Source organism: Pan paniscus, chromosome 20, assembly GCF_029289425.2.
Source record: "Pan paniscus chromosome 20, NHGRI_mPanPan1-v2.0_pri, whole genome shotgun sequence".
In the NCBI taxonomy this organism is placed as follows: Eukaryota; Metazoa; Chordata; class Mammalia; order Primates; family Hominidae; genus Pan; species Pan paniscus.
This window is the reverse complement of record NC_073269.2, coordinates 16,395,360-16,418,535: the sequence shown is the minus strand read 5'-3', so window position 1 is coordinate 16,418,535 and position 23,176 is coordinate 16,395,360. Positions and strand designations below refer to the sequence as shown.

The 23,176-nt window shown below is 55.8% G+C and overlaps 1 protein-coding gene across 7 annotated transcripts; it reads left to right on the top strand.

The window, feature by feature from the left end:
- The first annotated feature begins 35 nt into the window (after positions 1 to 35).
- Positions 36 to 22,443, top strand: ZNF653 (zinc finger protein 653). 7 transcript variants are annotated; one of them, XM_034946862.2, is made up of 11 exons: positions 75 to 382; positions 1,190 to 1,226; positions 1,321 to 1,400; positions 7,553 to 7,596; positions 9,728 to 9,943; positions 18,000 to 18,611; positions 18,745 to 18,916; positions 19,023 to 19,134; positions 20,093 to 20,207; positions 21,729 to 21,790; positions 22,011 to 22,443. In XM_034946862.2, the coding sequence occupies exons 1-11, from the start codon at positions 90 to 92 to the stop codon at positions 22,419 to 22,421; spliced, it is 2,154 nt and encodes a 717-aa protein (XP_034802753.2). In that variant the 5' UTR covers positions 75 to 89; the 3' UTR covers positions 22,422 to 22,443. The 7 variants fall into 7 exon arrangements, with proteins under 7 accessions (XP_003830548.1, XP_034802753.2, XP_034802756.1 ...); XM_034946865.3 differs by having other exon boundaries at positions 21,729 to 21,828; XM_034946861.2 differs by having other exon boundaries at positions 21,657 to 21,790.
- The last annotated feature ends 733 nt before the right edge of the window (positions 22,444 to 23,176 follow it).

The following is a 23,176-nucleotide window of genomic DNA, read 5'->3' as shown; positions in this document are numbered from 1 at the left end:
GTGAGAAATTTCTCGGCGGCGCCGAAGATGCGCGCCACTTCCGGTCGGGCTCCTAACAACGGGGGAGGCTGGTAACCAAGGTGGGGGGGATGGCGGAGCGGGCGCTGGAGCCCGAGGCGGAGGCTGAGGCGGGCGCGGGCGGGGAGGCAGCAGCCGAGGAGGGCGCAGCGGGCCGAAAGGCGCGGGGCCGGCCGCGACTCACGGAGTCGGACCGGGCCCGGCGACGGCTCGAGTCCCGGAAGAAGTACGACGTGCGGCGCGTGTACCTGGGCGAGGCGCACGGGCCCTGGGTGGACCTGCGGCGCCGCAGCGGCTGGAGCGACGCCAAGCTCGCCGCCTACCTCATCTCTCTGGAGCGCGGCCAGCGGAGCGGCCGCCACGGGTGAGGGGGCCTGACCCCGAGGGAGGGAGGGAGGAGACGCCCCCAGACCCCGCCGGGCTTTACCCCGCCCCCTCCGCTTCGAGGGCCAGCCCCCGGCACCTGCGGACCCCGCCCAGGAGCCGGGCCGGCGGCCTGGGTCTCGTACTGCCCGGACGGGACGCGCCTGGCTCGTGGCCCCGCCTCCCATCGTTCCGACTGCCCAATCCTAGGGTGCACCCAGCCCCTCGACCCGCCTTCTGAGCGCTTGGCCCCGCCCGCTAGAACTCTGGCGGCCCAATCCTGGGACTGGCCCCACCTCCAGGCCTTGTAACTAACCAGGCCCTGGGGGGGGGTGGGCAGCCCCGCCCCCTCACCGGTCTCATCCTCCCCCGCTTAATTCCCCACCTGGCCTGGGACTCTGGACACCCTGGGGCACTCAGCCCTGCCCTTCTTGAAGTTCTGGTGCCCCATCTGGGACTCCGTATGGCCCCATTCCCACAACCCTAGATCCAACACATCCGGGGGACCCTTCACAACCTGGACTGCACTCCCCTAAACCTATTTCTGTGAAGCAACTCAGCCCAAGGAGACTCGGATGAAGAGGAAACCCCTAGTTAGCTGGGCAGGTGGAGGGCAGAGAGGCCTGTCTTTGTAAATTCTCAGTCTTGAGAAGGAGCAGTGTGGATGGAGTTTTTCCCTTCCTGCCTTATATGTTGATGTGATGATTGAGTTAAAATAGGCAAAGAGCTTAGAAGAGTGCCTGGCAGGTAGCGGGTTCCCTAAGTATTAACTTTTACGAGGATGATGTTTATTCCCTATCACAAGCAGTGCCGCAAGGAAATCCTTGTTCTGCCCTGGTTTTCAGGTACACATGTTCTCATGTTTCTCTGGGGGGAGATTCTGAGAGTCAAGAATCAAACAGATCCTGCTAAGTTATACCCACCCCTTTCCCAGGACAGCAGGCTGGCTTATATGCTCAAGAGCAGGACTGGAAATGCTGGGAGCGCAAAGATACCTGCCTCATGGAGCGGACATTCTGGTGGGCAGAGGGAATGCCTTGTTCAAAGGTCTGGGGGGGTTTTTTGTTCGTTTTTCTTTTCTTTTCTTTTCTTTTGAGACGGAGTCTTGCTCTGTCGCCCAGGCTGGAGTGCAGTAGCACGATCTCCGTTCACTGCAAGCTCCGCCTCCCGGGTTCACGCCATTCTCCTGCCTCAGCCTCCCAAGTAGCTGGGACTGCAGCCGCCCGCCACCACGCCCGGCTAATTTTTTGTATTTTTAGTAGAGACAGGGTTTCACTCTGTTAGCCAGGATGGCCTCGATCTCCTGACCTTGTGATCCACCCGCCTCGGCCTCCCAAAGTGCTGGGATTACAGGCGTGAGCCACCGCGCCCGGCCCTCGTTTTTCTTTTTGAGACAGGGTCTCACTCTCTCGCCCAGAGTGGAATGCAGTGGCGTGATCACGGCTTACTGCAGCCTCAACTTCGTGGGTTCAAGTGATCCTCTTACCTCCGCCTCCTGAGTAGTTGGGACCACAGGTGCACGTCACTCCACCTGGCTAATTTTTGTATTTTTTGTAGAGACAGGTTTCCCTGTGTTGCCCAGGCTGATTTCAAACTCCTAGGCTCAAGTGATTCTCCAGCCTCAGCCTCTCAAAGTGCTGGGATTACAGGTGTAAGCCATTGTGCCCAGCCCTGTTTGTTTGTTCTTGAGACAGGGTCTCACTTTGTCACCCAGGCCAGAGTACAGTGGCATGTTCATAGCTCACAGCAGCCTCAACCTCCCAGGCTCAAGGGATCCTCCTGCCTCAGTCTCCCAAGTAGCTGGGACTATAGAGGAGCCACCTCACCTGGCTAATTTTTTTATTTTTTATGGAGATGGGGGTCTCGCCATGTTGCCCAGGCTGGTCACGAACTCCTCGGCTCAAGGGATCCTCCATCCTCAGCCTCCCGAAGTGCTGGGATTAAAGTCATGAGCCACCATACCTGGCAAAAGGCTTGTTTACTGCAGACCAGAAACATAAGTAAATTATATCGTCCATGAGAGAGAGACAGGGGCTATGGAAAAAACAAAAGTGAAATGAAGAGTGTGAGTTGGAAGTTTAAATAGGGAGTTAAGGTGGTCACATTCAGAAGATAGCATTTCAGTAAAGACATGAAGGAACCTAGGAGGAGCCATGCAGATCTCTGGGGAAGAGTTGAGGCAGAGGGAATAGCAAAGGCAAAGGTCCTGAGGCAGGACCCTGCCTATTGTGTGCCAGGAACACTGAAGAGGCTTGTGTGGCTGGACTGCAATGAGTGAGAGGGAGAAGGGAAGACAAGGACAGATTGGTGACAGGGAAGGTCATCCAGAGCCATGGAGAGGACTCCAGTTTTTCCTCCCAGTGAGGTGGGAGCCTTTTCTTAAGTGCAAGATTTTGTACAGAGAAAGAAGTGGTATGGTCTGCCTTTATTTCCCCCGCTGCCCCCCCCACACCTTTTTTTTTTTTGAGATGGAGTCTCGCTCTGTTACCCAGGCTGGAGTACATTGGCGCAGCCTCAGCTCACTGCAACCTCTGCCTCCCGCGTTCAAGCGATTCTCCTGCCTCAGCCTCCCGAGTAGCTGGGATTACAGGCGTGCACCCCCATGCCCGGCTAATTTTTGTATTTTTAGTAGAGACGGGGTTTCGCCATGTTGGCTAGGCTGGTCTCGAACTCCTGACCTCAAGAGGTCTGCCTGCCTCGGCCTCCCAAAGTGCTGGGATTACAGGTGTGAGCCACTGTGCCCGGCGGGGTTGCAGATTTAAATGTAAAGATGAAACCATACCCGGGCCTGGGCCCGGCCTTTTATTTCCTTATTTATTTATTTATTTATTTATTTATTTTTGAGATGCAGTCTTGCTATATTGCCCAGGCTGGTCTTGAACTCCTGGACTCAAGAGATCCTCCCACCTCAGCCTCCAGAGTATCTGGGACTACAAGTCACACACAGCCTGGTTTGTATTTTAGAAGAAACTGTCTCTAGGATGTGTGTGGCTTGAAGAATGGATGGGGTACACATTGTGATACAAGGTTGGCCAAGAGTTAACAATTGTTAAAGCTGATGATGAGTCCAAGGAGGTTCATGACTCTTGTCAACAATTAAGAAAAAAAAGGAAGACCAGGCATGGTAGCTCACGCCTGTAATCCCAGCACTTTGGGAGGCCAAGGCAGGTGGATCTCTTGAGGTCAGGAATTTGAGACCAGCCTGACCAATAGGCCAAAACCCTGTCTCTACTAAAAATGCAAAAATTAGCCGGGCATGGTGGCGCACGCCTGTAGTCGCAGCTACTTGGGAGGCTGAGGCAGGAGAATCACTGGAACCCGGGAGGTGGAGGTTGCAGTGAGCCGAGATCACGCCACTGTACTCCAGCCTGGGCAATAGAGCAAGACTGTCTCAAAAAGTAAAATAAAAATAGGCCAGGCGCGATGGCTCACGCCTATAATCCCAGCACTTTGGGAGGCCAAGGTGAGCAAATCACGAAGTAAGGAGTTCGAGACCAGCCTGGCCAGCATATTGAAACCCCTTCTCTACTAAAAATACAAAAATTAGCTGGGCGTGGTGGCACACGCCTATAGTCCCAGCTACGCAGGAGGCTGAGGCAGGAGAATCACTTGAACCCAGGAGGCAGAGTTTGCAGTGAGCCAAGATCGTGCCACCGCACTCCAGCCTGGGCAACAGAGCGAGGCTCTATCTCAAAAGAAAAAAAAAAGTTACTAAAGGGATACTCTTAGACAGAAAACACAGGCCTGAGTGTGGCGGTTGCTCTCCTTGGTAAGGGAGGTGAGGGAGAAGCAGCAGCCCAGTGCCAGTGGAGCACTGGGCAATGGCAGCACCCAGGAGGCCAAAGGAAGTGTCTGCCATGTCCAGTGCTGTTGGGCTGAGTGAAGCCGTCACTGGTGACTGTGATGAGAGAGTGTGTGACGTGATAGAGCAAAGCTCTGACTGGAGGAGTTCCAGTGAGATGGAGGAGAGGACATGGAGACAGCGAGTGTAGACAACTGTGACAAAGCGGGGAAATGAAGAAGGAGGCTGGATGCAGTGGCTCACACCTGTAACCCCAGCACTTTGGGAGGCTGAAGCAGAAGGATCGCTTGAGCCCAGGAGTTTGAGACCAGCTTGGGCAACATGGCAAAACCCGATCTCTACAAAAAGTACAAAAGTTAGCCGGGTGTGGTGGTGCATGCCTGTGGTCCCAGCTACTCAGGAGGCTGAGGCAAGAGGATCGGTTGAGCCCTGGAGGTCGAAGCTTCAGTGAGCTGTGATGGCGCCACTGCACTCCAGCTGGGGCAACACCACGAGACCCTGTCTCAAAAAGAAAAAAAAAAAAAAAGATATGGGGAAGGGGCTGGTGGGGAAGGTGGGTATCAAAATGATTTTAACCCAAGATGGGAGAAATCATGGCATATTTAGATGCTGGTGGGAATGACTGAAGACTGAAAGGAAATGGCGGGAAACAGCCAAGCCAGGGCCTGAGTAGCCCCGGAGCTGTGGTCCTTGATGCCAGTGGCCTCTGCTGGGAGTCACAGAGAAGTGGCAGAAGTTGGAGAAGTGGACAGGAGAGGGAAGGCAGTTTGAGGGAGAAAGCCCTGTGTGGGGGTTGGAAAGTGGCGCTCACCAGGTTACATATGACCTTGTTTGGTCCCCATGGTGACCCTGTGTCAGAAGCACTACTACTATTTCCACTTCACAGACGGAGACTGAGGCTCAGAGGGGACAAGGCCTGCTTGAGGTCACACAGGCAGTTGAGAGCAGAGCTGAGTCTTGAACTTGGGTCTGGCTGATACCCAAGACTGTCCCCACTGCAATGTGACACTCCCAGCCTCCAGCGGTGAGTGGATGGAGGTGGCTGTGGACATCAGGACTTGGGTTTGGGGCAGGGCATGGTGGCTTACACTTGTAATCCCAGCACTTTGGGAGGCTGAGGCAGGCAGATCACTTGAGGTCAGGAGTTCGAGACCAGTCTGGCCAACATAGCGAAATCCTGTCTCTACTAAAAATAGAAAAATTACCTGGGCTGATGGCGGGCATCTATAATCCCAGCTACTCAGGAGGCTGAGGTAGAAGAATCGCTTGAACCCAGGAGGCAGAGGTTGCAGTGAACTGAGATAGCGCTACTCCACTCCAACCTGGGTGACAGAGCCAGACTTGGGTCTTGGGTTGGGTGAAGGTCTCCACAGCCAGTGTGGTGCTTTGCAGGGGAGGGTGGAGCCATGGGAAGGGATAGAGTCACATGGAATGGGACCTGGAGTAGCAGAGCCAGAGGCAGGGGCAGAGCCTGGGGCAGGAAGGATGGAAGATCCCCAAGGTGCAGTCCTGGGAACCAGATGGGTATGGGACTGAGAATTGTTACAGGGCTGGGCAGGAGTCAGACGGGGTGGACAGTTTTGCTGATAAGAGACACTAGACTGGCTGTCAGGATGTTTGTGGCAAGAGCAGGTCTGGGCCACAGCAGGGAGGCCAGGGGGCCCAGGCTCCACGATGATACTGATAATCATAACGATCATTGTACCATTTGCTTATTGATGATTAAGTGACAGGGCTGTACCATGATGAAGATCGTTTTTTGTTTGTTTTTGTTTGTTTCTTTGTTTTTGAGACAGGGTTTTACTCTGTTGCCCAGGTTGGAGTGCAGTGGTGTGATCATAGCTCACTGCAGCCTTGACCTCCCCAGGCTCAGGTGATCCTCCCACCTTAACCTCCTGAGTAGCTGGGACTACAGGTGCATGCCACCCCGCCTGGGTAATTTCTGTATTTTTTGTGGAGATGGGGTTTCACTGTGTTTCCCAGGCTGGTCTCCAACTTCTGGCCTCAAGCGATGCACCCGCCTTAACCTCCTAACGTGCTGAGATTACAGGAATGAGCCACCGAGCCTGGCCTTTTTTTTTTTTTTTTTAATTGTATAAATAGAGGTGGGATCTTGCTATGTTGCCCAGGCTGGTCTTGAACCCCTGGCTTCAAGCAGTCCTCCTGCCTCAGCCTCCCAAAGTGCTAGGATTACAGGTGTGAGACACCACACCCAGACAGTACCCACTGTCTTGCTGGCTGTGGGCCAAGACCACTCTCAGCCTCTCAAGTAGCTGGGACTACAGGCTTGAGCCACTGTGCCCTACAAGATATGTTCCCGTTTGATTAACTCACAGTCACCTAACCAAGACTTGACATCCAGTCCTACTCACAGGCCTGCCCCGCTCAGGGGAAGAGGATCACACAGGGCATGTGTCCCAGCAGAACTGTGGGGGCCATCTTGGAATTCTGCTTCCACACAAACTTTTCATACCCACTTTGTTACTTCTCTGCTCCCTGACTGTGGGACCCAGGGCAGATGGCCTCACCCCTCCAAGCCTGTTTTTCCTGCTCCTTGAGGTGGATGATGCTAGAGCCCCCTCCCAGGGCTGGTGGCAATTGGGGAGAGAGTCCAAGGGAGGGGCCTGGTGACACAGTTCTGGAGTTGGGGAAAGGTACATAGAAGTTCAGATTCTAGGCTGGGCACGGTGGCTCACGCCTGTAATCCCAACACTTTGGGAGGCCGAGGTGGGTGGATCACCTGAGGTCAGAAGCTTGAGACCAGGATGGCCAACATGGTGAAACCCCGTCTCTACTAAAAATACAAAATTAGCCTGTAATCCCAGCTATTCAGGAGGCTGAGGCAGGAGAATCGCTTGAACCTGGGAGGCGGAGGTTGCAGTGAACCGAGATCGCACCACTGCACTCCAGCCTAGGCGACAGAGACAGACATTGTCTCAAAAAAAAAAAAAAAAAGTTCAGGGCAGGCGTGGCGGCTCATGCCTGTAATACCAGCACTTTGGGAGGCTGAGGTGGGCGGATCACCTGAGGTCAGGAGTTCGAGACCAGCCTGGCCAACATGGTGAAACTCCGTCTCTACTAAACATACAAAAATTAGCCAGGTGTGGTGGTGTGCACCTGTAATCCCAGCTACTTGAGAGGCTGAGGCAGGAGAATCGCTGGAACCTGGGAGGCAAAGGCTGCAATGAGTCAAGATCTCACCACTGCACTCTAGCCTGGGCAACACAGTGAGACTCCATCTCAAAAAAAAAGGTTCAGATTTCGTTTCAGTGTACAATGAGCAGTGGCTCTAGCCACTGTTGTTACTCATGGGTCAGACAGGCCCAGCGCTGGCCCCCCGTTCACCCTCGCTGCCTCTTTCTGTTGCAGGAAGCCTTGGGAGCAGGTCCCCAAAAAGCCAAAGCGGAAGAAAAGTAAGTGGAGGCTCAGCCTGGGGGAGGTGGGGAGAGTTGGGAGCGGTGGGAATATGGAGATAGAGGCCCAGAGAGGCCAGGTCGCTGCCCTAGGCAGCACAGTTGGAACCGGCAGAGCCTGACCTCAAACCCAGGTCTGCGTGTCTTGTGTCTCAGGCACAGTGTCCTTGGCTCCCTCAGTCTCTTGCTCCCGGCATGGGAGTCAGCCAGGGGAGAGCTGAGCAGAGGGAACAGCTTTTGCAGAGCCCTAAGGGCAGGGGGAGCCAAGCACTGGTGGTTAGAGGGGAGGTCTGGAGCTTGGTCCTCCTGTCCTGCTGGCCACCAGTTGGTGAGAGCTTGAACTGCCAGGGTCTGCACAGCTCTGAGCCCTGGAGCTGGGGGTCCCAGGCCATGTCCAGCAGGGTGAAGGCCAGCTGGTGGCAGTGAGCCCCTCCCCTTCTTAGGTTTCTCCAGAGGCAGGGGTGAGCTATGACCTTGATCCTGAATCCTCAAGGGATGAGGAGCGCATTGAGGAGGGAAAGGGCTGGGCCGGAGAGGCGGCTGTGGGTGACGACTCTGTTGCCCTCACGATTGGAGACTGTGAGCGCATTCCCTAGGCCCAAACACCTCTTCTGGGCCCCTCTTCATCTCCCGGCCCACAGGGTAGGAGGGGGGGACATGCTGTCCTCGCACTTGGCTGAGGGACCAGGACCATCACAAGAGTCAGATACCATTTCCCAGCACTCACTGTGTGCCCAGCCTTGTTCTGTGTCCTGGCGATGTCTTCACTCCCTCCCTCCTGCCTGGCAGCCCTCGGGGATGGGAATCCCTTATTCTCCCCAGCCTAGTGGAGGCACCTGGGGCTCAGAGAAGCCGAGTCACTTGCCTGGAGCTACCCAGCTTGGAAGGGGCAGAGCCAGGATTCAAACCCAGGCGGTCCGGCTCCACCATGCCCGCCCCCTATGCAGCGTTGTCTCATCCAGCAAATGTTCCTGGAGCACCTGCTGTGAACCAGGCCCTTTGGGGGCACTGGGGGTACAGGAGGAGCAAAACAGCAGTGTTCCTGCTCTTGAGGAGCTGACATTCTGGTGGGAGAGACAGACAAGGCACATGTAAACAAATGGCCACAGATGGCATCTAGGTACTACCTGGAGAAAACAGACAGCAAGTTAAGGTCGGCTAGAGTGACTGGGCAGGGAGTGGCCTCTTGGAGGGGATACATTTGGGGGAGACCTGAGTGAAGTGGGGAGGGAGCAAGACAGTTATCTAGAGGAAGCAGGCATAGCCTGTGCCAAGGCCCTGAGGCAGGGCCACACCTAGCCCGCTCCAGGAACAGCGAGGAGGCTATGTGGCTGGAGTGGAGTGGAGTCACCAAGTGGGTGAGGGCGGGGAGGTGACAAGTCACAGTGGGCCTTGTGGGCCGAAGGGAGGACTTTGGCTTTTACCCTGAGGGAGGTGGTCTTGCTGTGTCATCCAGGCTGGAGTGCAGTGTTGCGACCTTGGCTCACTGCATCCTCCACCTCCCAGGCTCAAGCGATCCTCCTACCTCAGCCTCCCAAGTAGCTGGGACAAAAGGCATGCACCACCATGCCTGGCTAATTTTTGTATTTTTAGTAAAGATGGGTTTTCGCCATGTTAGCCAGGCTGGTTTCAAACTCCTGGCCTTAAGTGATCCGCCTGCCTCTGCCTCCCAAAGTGCTAGGATTGCAGGTGTGGGTCATTGCGCCTGGCCCAGTGGATTCTGAGCAGAGGAGGGAACAGACTTGACTCAGGCGTTCACAGGCGCCCCCTTGTGGCTGTAGGGGGTGGTTAGGGCGGGAGCCTGGGAGTCCTGGGCCTGAGGACTGCGCTGGTCTAGGCGTTTGATGAAGATGAGAACAATTAACAAGCAGCTAACAATTATTATGCACCTACTGTGCACCAGGCTCCACTGTTTACATGACTTTGCCAATAGAACAGTCCCCGTTACCTCCAGGGGGTGCCTCTCCTCTCTGAGCCTCAGTTTCCCCCTTTAAACTGGGTACAGGCCTGGATGGCACTCAGGAGGGCCTCCAAACCCATGGGACCCATAAAGCCCCGGTGGTTCAGGCAGCCATGTCACCATGGGCTGAGCCCTGTCCCTTATACCCACTCCTCGGCCCTGTGTCCATAGGGCGGCGACGCAACGTGAACTGCCTGAAGAACGTGGTGATCTGGTACGAGGACCACAAGCACCGCTGCCCGTACGAGCCGCACCTGGCAGAGCTAGACCCTACTTTCGGCCTGTACACCACGGCCGTGTGGCAGTGCGAAGCTGGCCACCGCTACTTCCAGGACCTGCATTCGCCCCTGAAGCCCCTCAGCGACTCAGACCCTGACAGTGACAAAGGTAGGTCTGCGGGGCGAGGGCACATAGGGGGCCGCCCATTTCTGGGGGCTTCTTACGAGCCCTAGGCTAGCATCACAAACAGAATAGCAGCCACAGTGGCTCTGGCTCTGGCACTGGGACAGAGCAGGGACACGATGGGCCAGGCTGAGTCCTTCGTGGCCTTGCCCTCTTTGCGTCCTTACAGAGCCTGAGTGGGGAGGCAGTCCCTCTTTACGGAGCAGTTTGCCCATCTGTGCCCAAGGCCAGTCCCAGGCAGGGCTGGCTGAGGGCCCAGGAGCCCTGGCTTGGCAGCTGGGGCGGGGGCAGGCCTGCTGGGGCAGGGCTCGGCCCCCACAGCGAAACGGCCGCCTAAACCACCCAGGCCTTATGACTTCATAGGCTGTGATGCTCTCCTGAGCCCTGGCTAAGCTGGCCGCTACCTCCTTTTCGATTTTCTCCGGCTCCCAGTTGCATTCTCTTGCCTTCTGCCTTTCCAGGCTTCGCTTCTTGCCTTCCCCCTCCATTCTGTTTCCCTCCTGTTCCCCATTTCTCCTCCCTTGAGCTGCCTCTGTCTCCTTCCTTGATCTTTCATTTTCTGTCTCATCTCCCTCTCTCTCTTTCTCTTGTTTCCTTCCATTCCCCTTTCTCCTCCTCCCTCCCCACCTTCGCGGTCCCTGCCTCTCTCCTTCCCATCCCACGGGGCAGGGACTCAGTGAGGGAGGCCCAGTTGGCCCCGGTGAGTGGTGAGGGGGCTGCCGGCAGCCTCAGGGGTTCGGCATTGGTTGGAGAAGGAGCGTAGGGCACACTGCCAGGCGTCCTGTCAGGGCTGAGGGTGGGGCGGTCACCGGGGCTGAGCCTGCGCTGGCTGGCATCTCGGAGCAGGTGGCATCCCAGCTGGCCGAGGGGAAGCCGGGGGCGAGAGGTGTTCCGGGTGGGTGCCCCCGCCAACGACCGTCCCACCAAGTGTCGGCCAGGCTCTCAGCATGCAGTGGCCCCTCGGCTGCCCCGTCCCATGATCTGCATTCCACCCTCCTCTGCCTTTTACTGCCCCCTCACTGTGTGCCACTCCTGGCCCTGCCCAGAGCCACCATGAATCTTCCCCATGGCCTTGTCATCAGCCCCACTTGGCAGTCAAGGAATCCCAAGCCCCAGGAGTGATCTGACTGGTCCATTTGGTGATGGGTCAGGCTGGGGTGTGGGTGGTGCCCAGAGCAGCTTACTTACGCCCCAACTCAACTTTTTATTATTTATTTATTTATTTATTTATTTATTTATTTATTTATCTGAGACAGGGTCTCGCTCTTGTCGCCCAGGCTGGAGTGCAATGGCGCGATCTCGGCTCACTGCAAGCCAAGCCTCAGGTTCCAGCCATTCTCCTTCCTCAGCCTCCCTAGTAGCTGGGATTACAGGCATCTGCCACCACACCTGGCTAATTTTTGTATTTTTAGTAGACACGGAGTTTCACCATGTTGGCCGGCTGGTCTTGAACTCCTGACCTCAGTTGATCCACCCACCTCGGCCTTCCAAAGTTCTGGGATTACAGGCGTGAGCCACTGCACCCGGCCTTATGTTATGTTATGTTATGTTTTATGTTATGTTATGTTATGTTATGTTATGTTATGTTATGTTATGTTATCTTTTTGAGACAGATTCTGTCTCTGTCACCCAAGCTGGAGTGCAGTGGTGCGATCTTGGCTCACTGCAACCTCTGCCTCCCAGGTTCAAGCAATTCTCTCACCTCAGCCTCCCTAGTAGCTGGGATTACAGGCGTGAGCCACCATGCCCAGCTAATTTTTGTATTTTTAGTAGACGTGGGTTTTCACCACTTTGGCCAGGCTGGTCTCGAACTCCCAGCCTCAAGTGATCCTCCTGCCTCGGCCTCCCTAAGTGCTGGGATTACTGGTGTGAGCCACCATACCCGGCTTTTTATTTTTATTTATTTATTTTAAGACAGAGTTTCACTGTTGCCCAGGCTGGAGTGCAGTGGTGCCATCATAGCTCACTTCAGCCTCCAATTCCTGGGCTCAAGTGATCCTCCCACCCCAGCCTCCTGAGTAGCTGGGAACACAGGCACACACCACCACAGCCAGCTGATTTTTAAATTTTTTGTAGAGATGGGATCTCACTGTGTTTCCCAGGCTGGTCTCAAACTCCTGGGATCTAGTAATCCTCCTACCTTGGCCTCCCAAAGTGCTGGGATTACAGGCATATGCCACCGGGCCTTGCCCATGGCTGTTTCTGTTGGTGCTGTCATTACCTGAGGAGAAGTCTGGGGTCAGCCAAACTTAGCAGGTGCTGCAGTCAGGTGGACCCAGACGCGTGCTCAGGCCCTTCCCTCCACTCATTAGGACACTGCGCCCTCCTTCTGGATGGTGCCAGAGTTTGCCCACCCTGCAGAATACAGGACAAGGGGAAATTACCCAGAAAGAGGGGCTGATCCTCCTTATCCCCAACCCTGCTGCCACCCCAGGTCCATCAACAGTGGGCATCTCACTGCCCTGAATGGCACTGAGATAATAATAGGAAACTTACAGAGTACATACTTTGAATCTCCTACTGTCCTAAACCCTTATACATATTTACTCATTAAAGACCCAAAACAAAGGCTGGGCACAGTGGCTCACACCTGTAATCCCAGCACTTTGGGAGGCCGAGGCAGGTGGATCACTTGAGACCAGGAGCTCAAGACCAGCCTGGCCAACATGGTGAAACCCCATCTCTACTAAAAATACAAAAATGAGCTGGGCATGGTGGCGCATGCCTGTAATCCTAGCTACTTGGGAGGCTGAGGCAGGAGAATCACTGAAACCCAGGAGGCGGAGGTTGCAATGAGCCAAGATCGCACCACTGCATTGCAGCCTGGGCAACAGAGCAAGACTCTGTCTAGAAAAAAAAAAAAAAACACTCCCGAGGGCCGGGTACAGTGGCTCACACCTGTAATGCCAGCCCAGCACTTTGGGAGGCCAAGGCAGGTGGATCACTTGAGGCTAGAAGTTCGAGACCAGCCTGGGCAACATGGCAAAACCCGGTCTCTACTAAAAATACAAAAAATTAGCCAGGTGTGGTGGTGCGTGCCTGTACTTCCAGCTACTTGGCAGGCAGAAGCATGAGAATCACTTGAACCCGGGAGGCAGAGGCTGCAGTAAGCCAAGATTAGGGAGCAGAGATTCCTTCATTTATTGGAACGAACCCTCACTGTGCACCACGCAGCCTTCTCGGCACTGGGGGCTCTGCACCGGGACCCCGCAACCTTACGGAGTTTACATTCTAGAGGGGAAGCGGATTGTAAGCAGGATAAACCAATAAAAATATAGAGTGCAGGCTGGGCACAGTGGCTCAAGCCTCTAATCCCAGTGCTTTGGGAAGCCAAGTTAGGATTGCCTGAGGCCAGGACTTAGAGAACAGCCTGGGCAACATAGTGAGACCCCATCTCTAGCAAAAAAATGAAAAAGTTAGCTGGGCATGGTGGTGCACCTCTCCCAGTGCTTTAGGAGGCCGAAGCAGGAGGATCGCTTGAACCTAGGAGCTCGAGGCTGCAGTGAGCTGTGACTGTGCCAGTGCATTCCAGCCTAGGTGACAGAGGGAGACGCTGTCTCAAAAAAATAAATTAATTAAAATACAGGCCGGGCGTGGTGGCTCACGCCTGTAATCCCAGCACTTTGGGAGGCTAAGGTGAGTGGATCACTTGAGGTCAGGAGTTCGAGACCAGCCTGTCCAATATGGTGAAACATTGTCTCCACTAAAAATATAAAAATTGGCGGGGCATGGTGGGGTGTGCCTGTAATCCCAGCTACTCAGGAGACTGAGGCAGGAGAATCACTTGAACTTGGGAGGTGGAGGTTGCAGTGAGCCGAGACTGCACCATTGCACTCCAGCCTGGGTAACGAGCAAAACTCCATCTCAAAAATAAAATAAAATATAGAGTGCACTGTAAGGTGGTATGTGCTTTGGGAAAAAATAAAGGAGGGAAAAAGGAACTATTTGAGACAGAATGGTCAGGAAATTCCCCCTGAAAAAATACTTTTAATGAAGGATCTGATGGAGGGGAGGGAGGAGCCCTCTCAGGTGTCAGACAGAAGAGGATTCAAGCCGGCCGGGTGCGGTGGCTCACGTCTGTAATCCCAGCACTTTGGGAGGCCGAGGTGGGCGGATCATGATGTCAGGAGATCGAGACCATCCTGGCTAACACGGTGAAACCCCGTCTCTACTAAAAATACAAAAAATTAGCCGGGCGTGGTGGCGGCACCTGTAGTCCCAGCTACTTGGGAGGCTGAGGCAGGGGAATGGTGTGAACCTGGGAGGCAGAGCTTGCAGTGAGCCGAGATCGTGCAACTGCACTCCAGCCTGGGCGACAGAGTGAGACTCCATCTCAAAAAAAAATAAATAAAGAGGATTCAAGCCGAGGGAATGGCAGGTGCAAAGGCCTTGAGGCAGGAACCTATCTAGTGTCTCCAAGGACATTAGGAGAGGAGGCGGGGACAGGAGGTGATGGAACACCTCCTGAAACAGACACACTCCAGCTCTCGTGACCTGGCACAGCGGTTTGTTTCCCACACACAAAGCCTGGTGCTTCCATCCTGCAGACTGCCTTTCATCCCTGGACCCAGGTTCTTTCCTTCCTATGGCTCCAGCCTCCTTGTGGGTCCTGGCTTGCTGGTGGGGAGAAAAGTGGAGACTCAACCTTGGGAGCACCTGTCCACTTGCATTCCATTGGCTGGGACTCAGCCACATGGCCACACCTACCTGCAAGAGATGCTGGGAAATGTAGTTGGTGCTGGTGCCAGGAAGAGAGGGATTTAGTGAGTAGCTGGCCTGCCTCTTTCACAGGAGGTAAAGCGTAGGTTCTCAGGAGCCGGTGACCCAAAAGAAGGGACTGCACTGGCCCTGGCAGGGGGCCGGTGGGGCCGCAACTAGCATCTGCAGGGGAAGTGGGAGAAGCGTTCAGGCTGCGGGTGGATGTATTTTGGATGCAGCACCAACAGGTTTTGCTGACAGATTGGAAGTGGGTGTGAGAGAGAGAGAAGTCAACAAGAGCCCCAGGACTTTGGCCTGAGCCACTGGAGAGACTGAGCTGCCTTCCGCTGAGTCAGGGACACCCGTGAGCAGTGCAGGCTTTGTAGAAGGGAAGATACAGAGCCCAGTGTTGCAGATCTGAGTTTGAGATGCCTGTGAGACACTCTTACGGGGCCAGTGAGATGGAAGAATCTGGAGCTCGACATGGAGGTCTAGGCAGAAGCTGCAGATGGAATCACCAGGCCATGGATGGTTGTAGTAATAAGAATACATACTTGGCCAGTCGCGGTGGCTCACACCTGTAATCCCAGCACTTTGGGAGGCCAAGGCGGGCAGATCACCTGAGGTCAGGAGTTCCAGACCAGCCTGGCCAACATGATGAAACCCCATCTCTACTAAAAATACAAAAAAAAAAAAAATTGGCCTGACATGGTGGCGTGTGCCTGTAGTCCCAGCTACTCGGGAGGCTGAGGCAGGAGAATTGCTTAAACCTGGGAGGCGGAGGTTGCAGTGAGCCGAGATTGTGCCACTTCACTACAGTTTACACAACAGAGCAAGGCTCTGTCTCAAAAAAACAAACAACAACAACAAAACAACAAAAACCCTCTTGAACAGTCCCAGATTGGTGAACAGTTCCAGATTGAGATGCTGGGACGGTGGTACCCCTGGAGAGGGCGTGGAAGCCCATACCATACCCCCGTATCTTGCCCTGTGCATCTCTTCCCTTTGGCTGTCGCTGAGTTGAATCCTTTATAATAAAGCTGTAATCGTAGGTAGAGCTATTTTCTGAGTTCTGTGAGTTGTTCTAACAAATTATCAAACCTGAGGATGGGGTCATGGAAACCCCCCATTTAGAGCCCATTGGTCAGACATACAGGGTAGCCCAGGACTTGCAGCTGACATCTGAAGTCCAGCGGTCTTGTGGGACTGAGCCTTTAACTTGGAGGATTTGACGCCCACTCCAGGAAGATAATGTCAGATTGGATTGAATTATTGGACATTCAGTTGGCATCGAGAATCGGAGGGTGGCCTTTAACCCCATTAGCCTGGGCAAGCCTGGGGGTAAGGTGAGCGCTGAGGAGAGGCCCCGGGCCAAGCCTTCCAGGCCTGCAAGAACCAAGTAAACTTGGAAGGAGCCACCAGGAAGGGCCCAGGATACCAGAGCGTGGGTCTGGGGGCTAAGAGAGGAGAGTGTCCCCTGGAGTAGGGGTGGTCAGCTGGGTCAGTCATCTTGGAACAGTTAGGGACAGTGGGGATTGAGAAGCGACTGCTGTTTTAGGCAGTGAGAGGGTCACAGTGTCTAGCCCCTGAAGAGCCCTCAACAAATACCAACTGCTGGCCGGGCACGGTGGCTCCCGCCTGTAATCCCAACACTTTGGGAGGCTGAGGTGGGAGGATCACTGGAGCCCAGGAGTTCAAGGCCACAGCCTGGGTAGCATAACAAGACCTGATCTCTACTTGGGAAAATCAGGGCCACACGAGGTGCCTCATGTCTGTAATTCCAGCACTTTGGGAGGCCCGGGCGGGCAGATCACCTGAGGTCAGAAGTTCGAGATCAGCCTGGCCAAAATGGGGAATCCTGTCTCTACTAAAAATACAAAAATTAGCCAGGTGTGGTTGCATGCATCTGTAATCCCATTTACTCAGGAGGCTGAGGCACAAGAGTTGCTTGAATCTGGGAGGTAGAGGTTGCAGTGAGCCCGGATCGCACCACTGCACTCCAGCCTGGGCGACAGAGGGAGACTTCATCTCAAAACAAAAACAAAATCGGGCCAGATGTGGTGGCTCATGACTATAATTCTAGCACTTTGGGGAGCCGAGGTGGATAGATCACCCAAGGTCAGGAGTTCGAGGCTAGCCTGGCCAACATGGCAAAACCTCATCTCTACTAAAAACACACAAATTAGCCAGGTGTGGTGGTGCACGCCTGTAATCCCAGCTACTCAGGAGGCTGAGGCAGGAGAATTGCTTGAACCCAGGAGGCAGAGGTTACAGTGAGCCAAGATTGCACCATTGCACTCCAGCCTGGGTGACAGAACGAAACTCTGTCTCAAAAAAAAAAAAAAAGAAAAATTCAGGCCGGACGTGGTGACTCATGCCTGTAATCCCAGCACTTTCGGAGGCCGAGGCGGGCGGATCATAAGGTCAGGAGATCGAGACCATCCTGGCTAACACAGTGAAACTCCATCTCTACTAAAAATACAAAAATTAGCTGGGCGTGGTGGTGGTTGCCTGTAGTCCCAGCTACTCGGGAGGCTGAGGCAGGAGAATGGTATGAACCTGGGAAGCGGAGCTTGCAGTGAGCCAATATTGCGCCACTGCACTCCAGCCTGTGTGACAGAGCGAGACTCCATCTCAAAAAAAAAAAAAGAAAAAAAAATTCAGCCAGGCGCGGTGGCTCATGACTGTCATTTTAACACTTTGGGAGGCTGAGGCGGGCGGATGACTTGAGGTCAGGAGTTTGAGACCAGCCTGGCCAACATGATGAAACCCCGTCTCTACTGAAAATACAAAAATTAGCCGGGTGTGGGCCGGGCGCGGTGGCTCACACCTGTAATCCCAGCACTTTGGGAGGCAGAGGCGGGTGGATCACAAGGTCAGGAGATCGAGACCATCCTGGTGAACCCCTATCTCTATTAAAAATACAAAACATTAGCCGGGCATGGCGGCACATGCCTGTAGTCCCAGCTACTCGGGAGGCTGAGGTGGGAGAATGGCATGAACCTGGGAGGCAGAGCTTGTAGTGAGCAGAGATTGCGCCACTGCACTCCAGCCTGGATGACAAAAGTGAGACTCCATCTCAGGAAAAAAAAAAAAAAGCCGGGTGTGGTGGCGCACACCTGTAGTCCCAGCTACTTGGGAGCCTGAGGCAGGAGAATCACTGGAACCGGGGATGCCAAGGTTGCAGTGAGCTGAGATCGCACCACTGCACTCCAGCCTGGGTGACAGAGTGAGACTCTGTCTCAAAAAAATAAATAAGTAAAATAAAATAAAATAAAAACTAAATAAACAAATGCCAGTGGCTGCAGCTATCATAACCACTCCCTTTCTTCTGTCCCCACAGTGGGCAATGGGCTGGTGGCTGGCAGCTCTGACTCATCCAGCTCTGGCTCTGCCTCTGACTCTGAGGAGTCCCCTGAGGGCCAGCCCGTCAAGGCTGTGGCAGCGGCAGCGGCAGCGACGCCCACCAGCCCGGTGGGCAGCAGCGGGCTCATCACTCAGGAGGGCGTGCACATTCCCTTTGACGTCCACCACGTGGAAAGCCTGGCCGAGCAGGGTACCCCGCTGTGCTCCAACCCGGCAGGCAGTGGGCCTGAAGCCCTGGAGACAGTGGTGTGCGTGCCGGTGCCTGTGCAAGTGGGTGCGGGCCCCAGCGCCCTCTTTGAGAACGTGCCCCAGGAGGCCCTGGGTGAGGTGGTGGCCAGCTGCCCCATGCCAGGCATGGTGCCCGGCTCACAGGTGATCATCATTGCGGGCCCTGGCTACGACGCTCTCACGGCCGAGGGCATTCACCTCAACATGGCAGCGGGCAGCGGTGCCCCCGGCAGTGGACTGGGCGAGGAGGTGCCCTGTGCCATGATGGAGGGTGTGGCAGCCTACACCCAGACAGAGCCCGAGGGTAGCCAGCCTAGCACCACGGACGCCACCGCAGTAGCGGGCATCGAGACCAAGAAAGGTCTGGGGGACCTGTCATGGCCTCTGGCCAGGGGTGGTTGGGCCTGGGAGGGGCCGGGCGAGGAATGGCCCTCGAAGTGGGCACCTTGGCAGCCTTCGTCCCCTGCGGACACCACCCTGTGTCCACCCTGTAGAGAAGGAGGACCTGTGCTTGCTAAAGAAGGAGGAGAAGGAGGAGCCAGTAGCCCCGGAGCTGGCAACGTCGGTGCCTGAGAGCGCAGAGCCCGAGGCAGAGGCGGACGGGGAGGAGCTGGACGGCAGCGACATGTCAGCCATCATCTATGAAATCCCCAAGGAGCCTGAGAAGTGGGTGCCGGGGCGGGCAAGGGTGAGGGCGAGGGCTAGGAGCGGCCCGCAGGCCCCCAGCCTGCCTGGTGCGGGAGCCCCGATGTCATGGCCCCTTCCCCTCCAGGAGGCGGCGGAGCAAGCGGTCGCGGGTGATGGATGCTGACGGCCTGCTCGAGATGTTCCACTGCCCATACGAGGGCTGCAGCCAAGTCTACGTGGCCCTCAGCAGCTTCCAGGTGAGGCAGGCCATGGCACCACCAGGATGTCCTACCTCTAGTTTGCCCCTTGGAATTTGACGAGGTGTCCCTGAAGGCAAAGACAGGGACTTGTCACACCCCACACCTGGCATGGGAGGATGCAACAACAGGCCTTTGTGCCATGCCATGCATTGATTGAGCATGTATTAAGCACTTAGTGCAAGCCAGGCCTGCAAGCTGGAGCCAGGGTTGTTCTAGTAAGTTAAAGAGTGAAGGAACAAAGGAATGAATCAATTGGGGCTGCCTGTTCCAGGCCCACAGAGGCTGACAGCCCTCAAATCCAGTCCCAGTCCTGCCACTGGCCACCTGTGAGACCTTGGCCAAACCACGGAGCCTTGAACCTCAGTTTCCCCATCGATTAATTGGGCTAACAGCTGGGCCCTTCACAGAGTTGACAGATACCCCAGTCCAGAGCCTGGCATATAGTAGGTGTTCAATAAAGCTGCCCTTGGCCAGGCGCGGTGGCTCACACCTGTAATCCCAGCACTTTGGGAGGCCGAGGTGGGCGGATCACGAGGTCAGGAGATCGAGACCATCCTGGTTAACACGGTGAAACCCTGTCTGTACTAAAAAATACAGAAAAAAATAATAATAGCCGGGCGTGGTGGCGGGCGCCTGTACTCCCAGCTACTCAGGAGGCTGTGGCAGGAGAATGGTGTGAACCCAGGGGGTGGAGCTTGCAGTGAGCTGAGAGAACACCACTGCACTCCAGCCTGGGCGACAGAGCAAGACGCCATCTCAAAAAATAAAAAAAATAAAGCTACCCTTTGACCCCAGTTGTGCCCCTGGGAATCTCTGAGCTGGGCAAGGGTACCCCTCTTCCCTCCTCCTGGGGAGGCCAGCCCCAGCCTGCCTTCCAGCTGCCCTCATCTCTCCCCACCTCCCAGAGCCCCTTCTGTGGGCCTATGGGACCCACTTCTGCCTGTCTCGTCTCCAGAACCACGTCAATCTTGTGCATCGGAAAGGAAAGACCAAAGTGTGCCCTCATCCTGGCTGTGGCAAGAAGTTCTATTTATCCAACCACCTGCGGCGGCACATGATCATCCATTCAGGTCAGGCCCTGGGCCAGCTGGCAGCATGAGCGGGGGACACAGGGACATGGGCCTGGGAGCCTGGGCCAGAGCTGGCGGGTCAAAGCCCAGTGCTGGGTCTCCGGGCACAGGACTACACCCCTAGGAGCCTCCTCCCTGTCCTCAGTAAGCTGTAGCTATGTGAGCCACAGCGACAGGAACTATTACCAATCAATCACAGGAATTGGGTGGGGCTGGCCATCTTCCCTCCTATCCCCGCGACCCCATGCCCCATGACCCCAAGAGCAGGTCTCATGCGAGACTTAGGGAGCAGCTGACACCGCCACTGCTCTTCCAGATTGGAACCTATAGCAGCACCTGGGGCCACAGGCTAGACCAGTGCCCACCCAAGCAGCAGCAGGAAGGAGAGCTGGGCAAAGAGGAGCAGCTGGCTTGGGACTGGGCTTCTGTTTCCACTTGTGGCAGAGATGCAGGTCTTCTGCATGGGCTGGGGACATAGTGGAGAGCCATGGTGCCTGTGTCCAGCGATAGGGCATGCCCTGAGGGCCAGAGCTTCTGATATCCCAGGAGGTCAGAAGTTTGGGGGGTTTTGTTTTTTTGTTTTTTTGGGTTTTTTAAATGTGTGTGTGGTTATTTTTTGCAACAGTCTCACTCTGTTGCCTGGGCTGGAATCCGATCTTGGCTCACTGCAGCCTCTGCCTCCCGGGTTCAAGCAATTCTTCTGCCCCAGCCTCCCGAGTATCTGGGATTACAGGCGCTCACCACCATGCCAGCTAATTTTTTTTTTTTTTTTTAGTAGGGACAGGGTTTCGCCATGTTAGCCAGGCTTGTCTCCAACTCCTGATCTCAGGCGATCTGCCCACCTTGGCCTCCCTAAGTGCTGGGATTATAGGTGTGAGCCACCGTGCTGGGCAGAAGTTTTTTTTGTTTTTGTTTTTGTTTTCGTTTTGCGAAATCACCCAAAGTTCAAATATCAGGGACAAGGCTGGGCGTGGTGGTAATCCCAGCCCTTTGGGAGGCTGAGGTGGGCAGATCACCTGAGGTCAGGAGTTCGAGACCAGCCTGACCAACATAGAGAAACCCCGTCTCTACTAAAAATACAAAATCAGCTGGGCATGGTTGGTGGCACATGCCTGTAATCCCAGCTACTCAAGAGGCTGAGGCAGAAGAATCGCTTGAACCCGGGAGACCGAGGTTGCGGTTGCGGTAAGCCGAGATCGGGCCATTGCACTCCAGCCTGGGCAACAAGAGCGAAACTCCGTTGCAAAATATATATATATACACACACAAGACAAATTCAGACCCATGTTGGCTTGGTAGTGTGCACCCTATGCCCCTCAGGGACCCAAGTTCGATCTCAGTTCTGCTTGATGGTGTTTGTGGGCAAATGCGCAGGAAGGACGTAGGGTTTGGTCAGCCTGCACCTGCAGTCCTGGGAGATCCAAGGAGACAGCCTGATGTTCCTTCTAGCATCAGAGTCTGCAGCACATCAGAGACACCCCATAGCCCACCGTCCTCAGCCTCGGTCCCCACCGCCCCCAGGTGTCCGTGAATTCACCTGCGAGACCTGCGGCAAGTCCTTCAAGAGGAAGAACCACCTGGAGGTACATCGGCGCACCCACACCGGCGAGACCCCCCTGCAGTGAGTGACAGGCCGCCCCGTGCCGCTAGAGGATTGGGTGGGAGGGGATCCCAGCAGGTCCCAGGGGCGGCTTCGCCCCAACGCAGTGCCTGGGCCCGGTTCCACCTGCGCTCGGCCTTGTAGGGCCCCGCCCCGCCCCGCCCACTCTGACCCCGCCCCGTCCCGCCACGGGCTCCCGGCAGGTGCGAGATCTGTGGCTACCAGTGCCGGCAGCGCGCGTCGCTCAACTGGCACATGAAGAAGCACACTGCGGAGGTGCAGTACAACTTCACGTGCGATCGCTGCGGGAAGCGCTTCGAGAAGCTGGACAGCGTCAAGTTCCACACGCTCAAAAGCCACCCGGATCACAAGCCCACCTGACCCACCTGACCACTGACCGCCCCTATTTATTCGTCCGCTCGGACACCACGCCCGGGCTTGCCGGGGCCTGGACAGCTGCGAGGGCCGCCCGGACCGCGGGCCGGAAGGAGGCGCCCCCGCCCCGCCCCAGAGCTGGGCCCCCTGGGCAGGTTCCCCACCCCGCCCCACCGCATCCTTCTCGGAGCTGGTGCCTGGGGCTGCATTGCTGGAACTGTCTCAAGAGAGCAGAGTGAGATTAAAGAGCGAGAAAGGAGATGCCCTTCCCCTAGGCCTGAATGATTTGGGGTGCCAGGTCCCTCTCTGTCTCCAGCCTACTTGATCCCTTCCTAAGCGAGGCGGGGAACGAGGGATGCCCCTGGGCCCAGCAGCCTCGCACAGCCCCTGCTCCCACAGGATGGGGTGAGGCTTGGGGGTCTGGGGTCTCTGGGCATCTCCCGGAACTCAGGACCCTAATTTCCACTTCCTCCTGTTTTATGGGGCACCCATCTCCCACCCTCAGTGAGCTCCGGGATGAGATGGGGAGGTGTTCAGTAAACCCCTAAAATGAGAAACATTTGCAGCTAGCGACAAGCGCCATGCAAAAGAGAGTGATGCGTTGTTTTCCGGGGATGCTGTTTAGGTCGGTGGTCAGGGAGGGCCTCTGAGGAGGTGGCATTTGCGCATAGACCAGAATGACAAAGATCTATCCCTGAAGAAAGCTGGGGGAGGAAATTCTCAGGCCAGAGGAACAACCAGTGCCAAAACCCCGAGGTAGAACTAGCTCGGCGTGTTCCTAAAACAGGAAGCCGCGGGGGGAAGGGGAGTTGGCGGCGGCTGCCCTGGCCCCATTTCCCGGAGGGGGATGCTGAGGCCGCCGCCTCCTGCGGGCCGCTAGAGAGAGGGGCGGGGAGCGAGGCGCGGCCGCTAGGTGGCGTGCGAGGCGCGTAGGCCCTGGTGGCCGCAGCCACGTGACCCTGGGGACCGCAGCCGCGAGCTCAGGCACGTGCCT